General features: G+C 31.5%; 1 protein-coding gene across 1 annotated transcript; it reads left to right on the plus strand.

The window, feature by feature from the left end:
- The first annotated feature begins 211 nt into the window (after positions 1 to 211).
- On the plus strand, positions 212 to 2,043 carry LOC129899702 (uncharacterized). Its single transcript, XM_055974728.1, has 4 exons — positions 212 to 508; positions 610 to 645; positions 743 to 913; positions 1,633 to 2,043. The coding sequence occupies exons 1-4, from the start codon at positions 281 to 283 to the stop codon at positions 1,849 to 1,851; spliced, it is 654 nt and encodes a 217-aa protein (XP_055830703.1). The 5' UTR covers positions 212 to 280; the 3' UTR covers positions 1,852 to 2,043.
- The last annotated feature ends 8,741 nt before the right edge of the window (positions 2,044 to 10,784 follow it).

Genomic DNA, 10,784 nt, shown 5'->3' on the forward strand with positions numbered 1-10,784 from the left:
AATGATCTATTTATCTTGCAGATATATCTAATGTTGTGGAGAAAATTTCTTTTTCTCAATATGTATCGTGGTAAAAACATAAGCATGTGATGCTTTTAAGTTTTTAAAAATAATTGTCAATTTTAATTTTTGAATTTCTAAAGTGATAATTATTTTAATTCAGGACACTTTAATATTTTTACTTTGACAATTAGATTATTTTATTTAGTATAGCCAAATAAAATCTGGATTAAAGGCGAATTAAGCAAACTGTCGTCGGGCAGGGAATCAACGAGTGGAAATGGCCAGTGCTGCTACTGCTCATCCATTCCCTACTAGCTTCCGGCTTTCTCCTCGCACCACTGCACACTTGGCTTATTTCCTATCATCACTACAACTTCAGGCTAAAAGGAGCTATTTCAATCAGCTCAAGGCTTGTCCTTTATCGCCTTTCTCAATTAAGTGTTCATCCTCGAGTCACGGATCTACCGTTGATGATAACTTTTTCCAACAAAACAAAGAATTAGATGTCAGTCTCTCTCTCTCTCTCTCTATCTCTATCTCTATCACACACACATCCCATTCTCCTATTGATTTTCTGATTTTTTATGTTTTTTGGTGTGGGATAAGAGCCAAGAGAGCAAAGGGTTTTGGAAGAAATGGAAGGTAAAGTAGACCCATTTCCTATTTTGAGTATAATGTCGAGGGATTTGGTGAAAACTGATTTGAAATTTGGTTAATTGACACTGTGTGTGCTTATCAGGAGAACTCAGCGGAAATGAGTGCGAAGCTAGCAAAGCTGGGGCTTGCGGCAGTTCTCGCTTATGGTATTATTGATGGTGTCACATATACTAGTTTCTTCGTACTTGCATTCTTGGGCTATGAGAAGACTACTGGGAATAATCCTGCTGCAAATCTCCAAGCTTTATTGGGGGTAAGTAGTAATTCTTACCTGCTAAGGATATTAGTTAGGTATGAAATATGCAATTGTTTCTTTCTGCCAAATGACCAATTGATAAAGGGGGGAAATTGGCATTAGCTTTGGTTTAAAGAAATGGAAACTTGATTTCCTAGAACAAACGGTCTATTGGAAATAGCCTCTCTAGTCCACAAATAGGGGTAAGCATCTTATCCTCCCCAAACCCCACTTGTGGGATTCTGTGGGATTATACTGAGTATGTTGTTGTTGTAGACTTGATTTCATAAACTCTTTAGCGCAAAGGTAAAAGTGACCTTATTATCGAAATGCAATAGGAAATTTGTGTTCTACACATTTAGAGTACTGGATGAATGCTTATCATACCATTTTCATTTGTTGTAGAATATCCACTCAGTATTTAGCATACCAAATTATCTTTTCCATTTCCTTAGATCAAAGTTAAGACCATTGTTTCCTTTTCACCAAATTGTTTGTTCCTTTATCTTAGAACAAATTTAATGTCATTTTTTTTTCCTCTTTACCAATACGGGCATCCAGGACAAACTCTGTAAGACTCTAACAATAATACTAATGAGAGTCATTGAGCAACTATAGCGAACTCGGAATTTTCATGGTGCCAATCTACTTTCCTGATTGGATATGTGCTATTTTAATTGCCCCCTTGTGCATTTTCCTTTCTCCTTTGCTCAAAAAAACATTATTCATAACGGCAGATTATAATAGCAATGTGGACGGGAAATAATGTGACAAGGCCGTTTAGGGTTGGAGGAGCAGCTGCTCTGGCACCTGTCATTGACAAGGGACTAAAGAGAATACAAAAATACTTGAACTTTCCAAGTCTGGTATATGCTTTTGCTTTAGTGGTGACTATAGTTGCCGGGACATGTTTCACCATTATTGGTTTACTCATCCTTTCAAGATGGGGAAAGTGAAAGATTGTACCCATAATTTATCTGGAAATTCGTTGTAATCTGTCTAGTGTTACTTGTATCATTGAGATAGTCCTCTGACTATATAATTTTTCCATTTATATGGTCTCGTGATAGTAGTTGGAAATGTATGTTTAGTTATTAAACAAATTTCTAAAGCTAAGAGATACTTAAATGAATGACAAGTTGATGCAATTAGATTTGTGTTTCTTTGCATAAGTAAATGCACAAATAAAAGGTTAATTTGAAAAAAATACAATTTCTTGCAGTACCTGTTCCTACTGTTTCATTTATATTACAGGATATTTTTGCTTCTTGCACCTATTCTGTTGTTGTTCTTCTGAAGTAACCTTATAAGTAGGGTCAACTTGAAGTACAATTTGATGAAGTGCAGGTATTGTAGGTTGTTGCCTTATTGGGTTGAAAATCAAACCTAATCTCCATCTCGTAGTTCCCTCTGTAGTAGATATGCATTAGTAGAGGGCTAGAGGATGTATGTGTTGGATCACCATCCAGCATCCAAAACACATAAATATGTACACTCAATCTAAATAGTTTTCTAAATTTGTAAACAGGAATTTATGTTTTACATCTAGTTGAAGCTTTAGAGGAAAGTTGTAGATTCCAATGATAGATCACAGACAGCATAGGCATGCCACAATCAGTGAACCAGATAAACCTTATACCATATCTAACATGTTACACAGATAAAATAGAATCACTGATATCCTAAACCATGCTCACTTTCGACCTGTGAACAAATCTTTTCCTAGGTTAAGGCATTATTGAGCACTGCAAGAGGGCATCTGAACTCAAAACTTCCCATCTCTCATAAGAAAACACAGGGAGCTCGTCACATAAAAAGGGAAGTATCTTTTTTTTCTTCTTTTCACTTCACTGAATAACTTTGTGAAATTTGTAAAGTAGTGCAAGGCTTCAAAATGCAGAACCTTTTATATAAAGACGAAGTCCTCCTATGTGAAGAACTTACATTTATATAGCCTAGATAGAAATATATCATACTCTGCATATCCATGCAGGACACAGTGAGTTAAGGCAATGTATTTTTTTCAACATGTACTTGCCTTTGGTTGTAAATATATAGTTCCTCTCACCATATACAAAATCTTTTTTTTTTCTTGGAAAGATATTGACTTACTGACTATCGTTTGGTAGCTGGTTTGAAAGTGAGTTATGTAGGTATCAAATCCTACCCAAGTAATACCATTTGGTAGTTAGTTAGGAGTTAAATTATTCATGTATAAAATTAAAACGGTGTTTGATTTGCAATTTAGAAACCTGCATAACTAATACATGTATAAGTTATGAGGAAATCTATATATTACTTTATGCAAAATAGAATGTGGAATAACTAATACATAAATAATTAATTCCTACATAAAATAATATGTAGATTCCCTCATAACTAATCTCTTCATATCTCTATCCAGCTACCAAATGATCCCTAAAAGTCAAGCTAAAAGTGCATGGATAAGGACGTGTTTGTTTCGAAGAAAAAATACTATGACAATGATAAGACTTATCATATAAACTAAAGAAGTTGGAACAGATATCAATATGTTTCTCCTGCTCCCATTCTAAGGACGTGTTTGGTTCAAGAAAAAATATTTTCACGAAAAATGTTACTCTTTTCATGTTTAGCTAAACTTGAATTGTTCTATGTTTGAGCTTTCTACCTTATTTTTCCTGAAAAAAATTAAATATATACATGGGATTACAATAAAAATTTAGTTTACCCATAACTGCAAATATTAATAGCAATGACCAATAAAGACAATGGATAATAGTCAAGGCATAACGACAGATTATGGATACTCAAAGGTACACAAAAACAACCATGTGTGCACTGGAAAAATGTTTCTGCATTTCGTAGATATGATATGTAGGAATGTCATCCAAGTTTGACAAATGGCACAACAAGGTACCAAAATTAATAGTTGATACTTCGAGTGTGTTTGGTATGAAAGGAAAATATTTTCTTAGAAAATGTTTTCTTCAAAAACAGCATGAATATAATTAAATACAATCAAACAAAATTCAATTTTGATGCAAAAATTCAAATTCAAAAATGAAATAGAAAAGATACAAAATCAAAAAATAAATATCACTAAAGGTGGGTCATAAACCTTATTAGATATCAGAGTCTTTCTAACTTATTTTCTCATGTTTGGTTGGTGAGTGGCAAATATTTTTCGGAAAATATTTTCTATTGTTTTGTTATTGAATGAAAATATTTTTTAGAAAATATCTTTTATTTTTGGCTAGAGAATAGAAAATACTTTTTAGGAAAATAGTTTCTGACATAAAAATCAACCTTAGTAATTGATTCGGGATCCAACCCCGACACTTGATGTGGGACCCAACTCGGCTTTCAACTCAAGATTCGACTTCCAAATTTAGACTCGATTCCGACTTTCGAACCGAAATCCGACTCCAGACCTAACTTTCAAATAATTTGATTTTTTTAAAAAAATTATTTTATAATTTTTTTTAGAGTGGGACGGGGGAGGGGGATGACAGGGGGGGAGGGGTTGGAGGGAGATGAAAAATGAAAATTTTCAAAACTTGAAATATATTTCAAAAATAAATTCTTAAATTTTTTGTGTGGGGGATGGGGGGGGTCGTGATAGGGGGTGGAGTAAAAAAATAAATTTTTCAAAATTTAAAATAATTTTTGGTAGGGAATGGGATAAAAATATTAAACTTTCAAAATTTGCAATATTTTTGAAAAATAAATTTTTAATTTTTTTTGTGGGGCGGCGAGGGGGGAGGGGGAAGGTGAGGATGAGGGGCGGGGGTGGTAGGGGGAGGGACGGGGGTGGAGATGGGGTAAAAAAAATGAAAATTTTAAATTTTGAAATATTTTTTTAAAAAAATAAAGTTTTAATTTTTTTTGGGTAGGGTGGTTGGGGTAGGGATGGAATAAAAAATGAAATTTTCAAACTGTGAAATATTTTTCAAAAATAAATTTTTAATTTTTCTTTTAAAAAATTATTTATTTATTTATTTATTTATTTTAGAGGAGAGTTTTGGAAAATGTCTTTTTAAATTTTTTGAAGTAAGTCATTTTCCTTAAATATGAGAAAAATAAGTAAATTTGAAAAATATTTTTCAAATTATTTAAGCTAACCAAATATGAGAAAATTAAAAAACATTTTCCGCCTTCGTACCAAATACACTCTTCATATTCATATCGATGTTGTCTTGCTTAATTATTTAACTTTATTATTAATTTAATAGATCAAGAAAGATATTGCACTACAATCCAGATTTTCAAATCAGCAAATAAAGTTCTTGAAAACTGTACGTTGTGAAATTGAAAATTCTGTACTTTAATGTAGGGGGTCGCGGTTTGGATAAAACAATCAATTCAAATTAAAAATATGAATTATGGTTTACCGGTTTAGATGTAGTTGGGTATGGTAAATAAAAAACGAATAGCGTATATACCACTAAATAGTAAATTCTTGTAATGTGTGGTTGGCTGTTGGATTTGTATCCTTGCACAAGTTGTCAAACTCTTGTTTTGCCATTTATATTATACTAGATAATTTATCTGCGCTTCGTACGGTGATAAATGACTCTTTAAATTTACGAATGATTTTTCCAATATCCAAATAGCAAGAATAATGAAAGTAAAAACTCTTACTTTACTACATGTTCTATGTTTTTTGGGTAGTGTCAAATCTTTTTTTTCTTTCTTCCTCTCTAATGTATAAATAATAAAAGTAGGTAAGTGAAGAGAATCAAAGGCATAAGAAAGATAGAAGAGATTCATGAATTTCTGCATAGACACAAACCAATATTAGGAATCAAAAGGCTTTGTACTTTCTTTTTAATAAAACAATGAAAATATTATTATCAGTAACAAGAGACAGTACAAATAAAATAAAAAGTCTACAAATTTGTAACTATTAGCTCAAAGAGTCCAAAACAATCCATAAACTACACCATTCTATCTTATGTATTTTCCTTGCACCAAAAATACAATGTTTGTAAAAAATTAAACTTAACAAAAAAAATGTGTACAACTATCTCTTCTTAAAGGACCTCATGTTGCTTTCAAGTCGTGTATTTAAAATGACATACATGGGGTTAGCCTTCCAGATATGTTTGCCTTGGATGTTCACCTTCTATCTCATCCAACATAATTGAAGTTTCTTGATATTTGGTGGCATTTGGTAGCTTATACCAAACAAATTCAAGAAAAGAGGCAAACACTGAAATGACCTGCAGTGCATAAAATATATGGTTGTAGTTATCCATAAATTTACTTCCAAAATGACATTTGTTGCAAAGTGGAATCATGAAGCTTTAGGTGTTAAATATGACTTCAAAATCTATATCCTTGGTCATTCGTGAAATTCTCAAAATGAGAAGTAAAAGGGAAAATATATCGTAATTAATTGCACAAAAAAATAACTCACTTAAAATATCTTTTGATATAGGTGGTTGGGATCTCTTTTTGGTAGTTCGACATCCGATTAAGAACAGTTTGATATCTTGATTGAAGAACACAACTACAAATAACATTAAATAACCAATCCAAAAGGAGTTTTTGAAGCTAATGGTGGGAAGATGAGTAGAAAATAATATACCGAGTCATCTTCTCATCTTTCGACACCATAAGCACAATTTGTGAACTCCACATATAAGAGAGATAAAAGTGAAAAACAGAACTCAAAGCACAAACAACACTTCTCGTTGAAACATCATTGATTTTTAGTAAGATTTTGCAAATGTTTTCTACTTCTTGAATAATTTTTAGGTTTTTGAGATTGGTAATCAATTCATGAACATATATTTAGAAAGGTTATTAAATTATTGAAATTCTGCAATAAAGTGAACGGGGTGTTTTCTGCAAAGAAAAGACAGACAGCAAAGCAAAAGTCAAGGAAGAAAAGGAAAAAGCAGCAATTGTTGAAAAGCAATTACAAGGAGGAAAAAGTAAAAGGCAGCAAGACAGTTGGCAACAGCTTTTGACTTTTGAGGATAAGTTGTTGCCTAACTTTGTTAACACATAGAAAACGCGTTCTTCCTTTGAAAAATTGCAACACGCAAATTTTTTTTACGCGTTTACACGTTATTGTTTCCTATAAATAGAGGGTCTTTTGCCCTCATTTAGAGCATCCACAATTCAGAAAGAGAGAGAGTAAAAATAAAAAGATAGTTACACACCAAGATAAATATTGTAGTCTTGAGTGTCCTCTTTAGTGAGTTGTTCCTTTTACAAGAGAGGAATGTTAATTGTTGTTTTTCTCCTTGTATTTGAGATCAGTGTACTCCCATATTTGAATAGTAAAATCCTTCTACCCCGTGGTTTTTCCCCATATTTGAATAGTAAAATCCTTGTATTTGAGATCAGTGTACTCCAATTTATTTTCATTATTTATTATCATATCAAACTTTAGTTGTGGTGTTTCCTCCACCCAACATTTTCTTCTCTTTTTTTCCATGAAAGATGTGTTCCTGATTGTTTGTTAAATAACTTATTGTGTACTAATCTATTTCTTGGGCTTAAAGAAACTTAACTCCAGTCACCCGACAAAACATACTTGAAGCCATGTAAAAAATTTATTGCTTCTTGTGATCTTTTTTCACTTGAAATTATCTTCAAGCGATGTCCTTAAGGATTTTTAAAGGAATTTCTTATTATACGTACCCATAACAATTTCAGTAGCCAAAACTCACGTGAATACTCATTAATCATATACTTGATGCTTCATATAACAATTCAATGGTCTAATAAATAACATTAACCTTCAATGTGTATCTTATAACCTCCTAGACAAAGTAAACCAATACAAATGATCAATGGAAAAAATTGATAATCCAAAAACGGTATAAACAACAATGCAAGTATACATAGGATTAGATGAGGGCATTCACTATTTCAAAATAAGAAAAACGTGTTTCAGTGACATTTTATTGACCGAAACTTACCTATGTCTGGCGCAATCATTAATGAGGAATATTGTTTTCTAATATTCATGTCTAGACTTAATAACAACATACCCATATAATCCACAAAGTGAAATTTATAGAGGAAAGAGTGTACAATGTTCTTACCCACACCTCATAAGTGGAAAGGTGGTTTTCGATAAACCCTCGACTCAAAGAATCTGAACTTAAAATGTTTGATAATGAACATTATCCCTTTTTATACCTTTAATAGGATTCCTATCAATCGAAAGCTGATGTAAGTAATTGCTAGTTACAATGAAAATAGATGTGAAGCCTTAAATAGTGAAGTCATATAGTTTATTAAATATAACTCACCCATAAAAAAAATTAAATCAGTCACCGTCATAATATAATTCGTCAAACTCAACAAAATAGATATATACAAAAATCAGACCACAAGAAAAATAAGAAAAAAGTTCTGAAATTTATCAGATTTAGTAATTTAGCAACTAATGACTTAGAAAAATCATCTCAACAAAAAAAAGAATGACATTTTGTTACACAAAATCGCCAAGACAAATGGATAAAGGAAAAGGAGAAAATTGCAAGCCCTGTTGCAAAGTCGGGATTGAGTTCATCGTAAGACCTTTTGGTCCCTCACCTCGCAACGACGAAATTGTCTTTTAAGTTAAGCTATTTCATAAGACGACTTCGCTTATTCTAGGTAGGAAAGTGAAAATAGAACCACCATGAAAATAGAGTCATCATAGCTTTCTTCCTCTTCTTCTTTCTCTTTCTTTATACCATATGTAATTTTTTCTAATCTTTTTTCTCCTATAGTCTTAGGTTGGAGATTTTGTTTATGGTTTTATGAACTAAAAACACTCAATTATAGAGAGATATAAAACTAAAGAAAGTAAAAAAGAAGAAATATTAGAAATAGACTTCAATAACTTGGTGAGATGATCAAAACGATAAGAACTTGTTTGTTCTTCTTAATGTAAAAATTTGCTACATAGCTCTGTGATTCTCGTGAATGTTGTTGTCACTTTTTCACTGGTTCAGCCTATGTAAAAAATCAAAACAATACCAAATTTAAATACAGAAGATGTTTGGATTTTTGTCTTCTTTAAATAAAAATTATTTTACTCAAAAAACAAATAAAAAAACAATAAAATAACATCACTAATGTTTTGATTTACAAAAACAAAATATATGCCGCAGTGGGTTAATCAAGAGCGCTAGGAATTGAAAATTGAACAGTATCTGTCATTTCAAAGTTATATATATTGAAGTTGGCTATATTATTGTTTTATGAAGTACATTGATCTGTAATTTCAAAATTATTTGTTATTGGCCTGGCTGAAAGAAGTGGAAGAGAGAAACAACAATAAAGGAAAATTGTACCCGATGGCCAGACATTCAGTAAAAATCAAACAAGATGACAAAGATGGTGGATTAAATTTCTATAAATTAAAGTTGGAGAATTAAAAAGGGAATTAAGAACCAATGACGTCGTTTAGGATAGGAGTGTTACCTTGAATTTGCAGTGTAATTCAGTAAATTCATCAAATATATTTTTTACTTAGACTCCAACAATGATAACCCTAGATATCTTGACAGTAAAAAAGAACAAGAAGAAACTGGGTGCAATTAGGAATGGGAAGATGCACCTTTTCTTTTCTTCTTTAGTAAACGGCACAATTTAATTTGTAAAAAAGGACAATAAATTTAAAGAAAACATAAATTAAGAATACTGATATAAGAATGTGTCACATCAGCTGGTAAGGATTCTCTTTTATATATATATATATATATAAGATTATGCTTGCAAGTTTATAGTTTTCTTTGGTTAATGTCTTGGTTATTTAAGGTTGCAATTTTAAGACCTTTTTATTTTTGTTATGTTTTCTTTAAAATTGAAACGAAAATAGTTACTTGTTCAAATGATGAAATCGAACAAACCAATTTGTGTAATTGAACCAAAATAATAATTTAAAAAACTGAATGGAATTGGACCTAGAATAGATCGAGTTAGGATGAGAGTTTTAGACAATTCAAATTTCAAATCGATGATGGCCAAAACCAAACCAAATCAATTCATGCACAGGTCTAGTGATTAATACTCTATCATTCTTAAATTAGAAATAACTTGAATATGAAATCGTCTTTAATAAGAAGTATTTTACTCATAATTGATGGAGCAAATCTAAACTAATCGGGTCAAAAGTGATTAGTGGAGATGGTGGAAAGCAATGGAGCAATCCTTTTCCTTATTTCGAAGAAAAAGAAGCGTAATTAGAAGCAAAGATGCCACACTTTACGTTACTAATATGTTTGTGTCACCAATTATGAAGTGTAAAATAGGGGACATTTGCTGGTTTAGGTACAAATGGCTCACTTATCTATAAACTGATGGAGTTTGCCCAATAATAAACCTGCAGCCACGTGATAAGTAACCTTCCAAGATATCAAACTTGTTAGAGAAGGGAACATAAAAGAATGACCCTAACTTGATCATAGGCAAGTGGTCAAATTGCTGCATGCCAAGTATACAGCAGCGTAGGGCTCGTTTAATTGTTAGAAATAATAGTAACCATCCAATCCGATCCATTAAAATGCGTGTTGGCTGACTTATGAATCACTTGTACAACAACAACGGATCCAATAATAGGGGTTTGGGAGGTCAATACAATCAATAAATATGGGATAATTACGGTAGATGATCATTAGGTTATTTTAATTATTAAAAAATATCATTCCATATATATTTGGTGTATATTTCATGTATAGAGTGTATCATAATGTACATTCAATATATAGCTCATGTATATGTAATCAATATTGTATAGTTAGTATATACTTTCTATAACTTTTGGCAAGTTATATTGTAGAGTCATTGTATATTTCCTATGATTTTAATTTGGCTATTTTTTATGTAAATAAAACATGGCTATATTTGTAGTAACTAATTAGTTGATTGTATATATATTTGAAATTGTCTCTAAAAT

This window comes from Solanum dulcamara, chromosome 8 (genome assembly GCF_947179165.1).
Source record: "Solanum dulcamara chromosome 8, daSolDulc1.2, whole genome shotgun sequence".
Taxonomy (NCBI): Eukaryota; Viridiplantae; Streptophyta; class Magnoliopsida; order Solanales; family Solanaceae; genus Solanum; species Solanum dulcamara.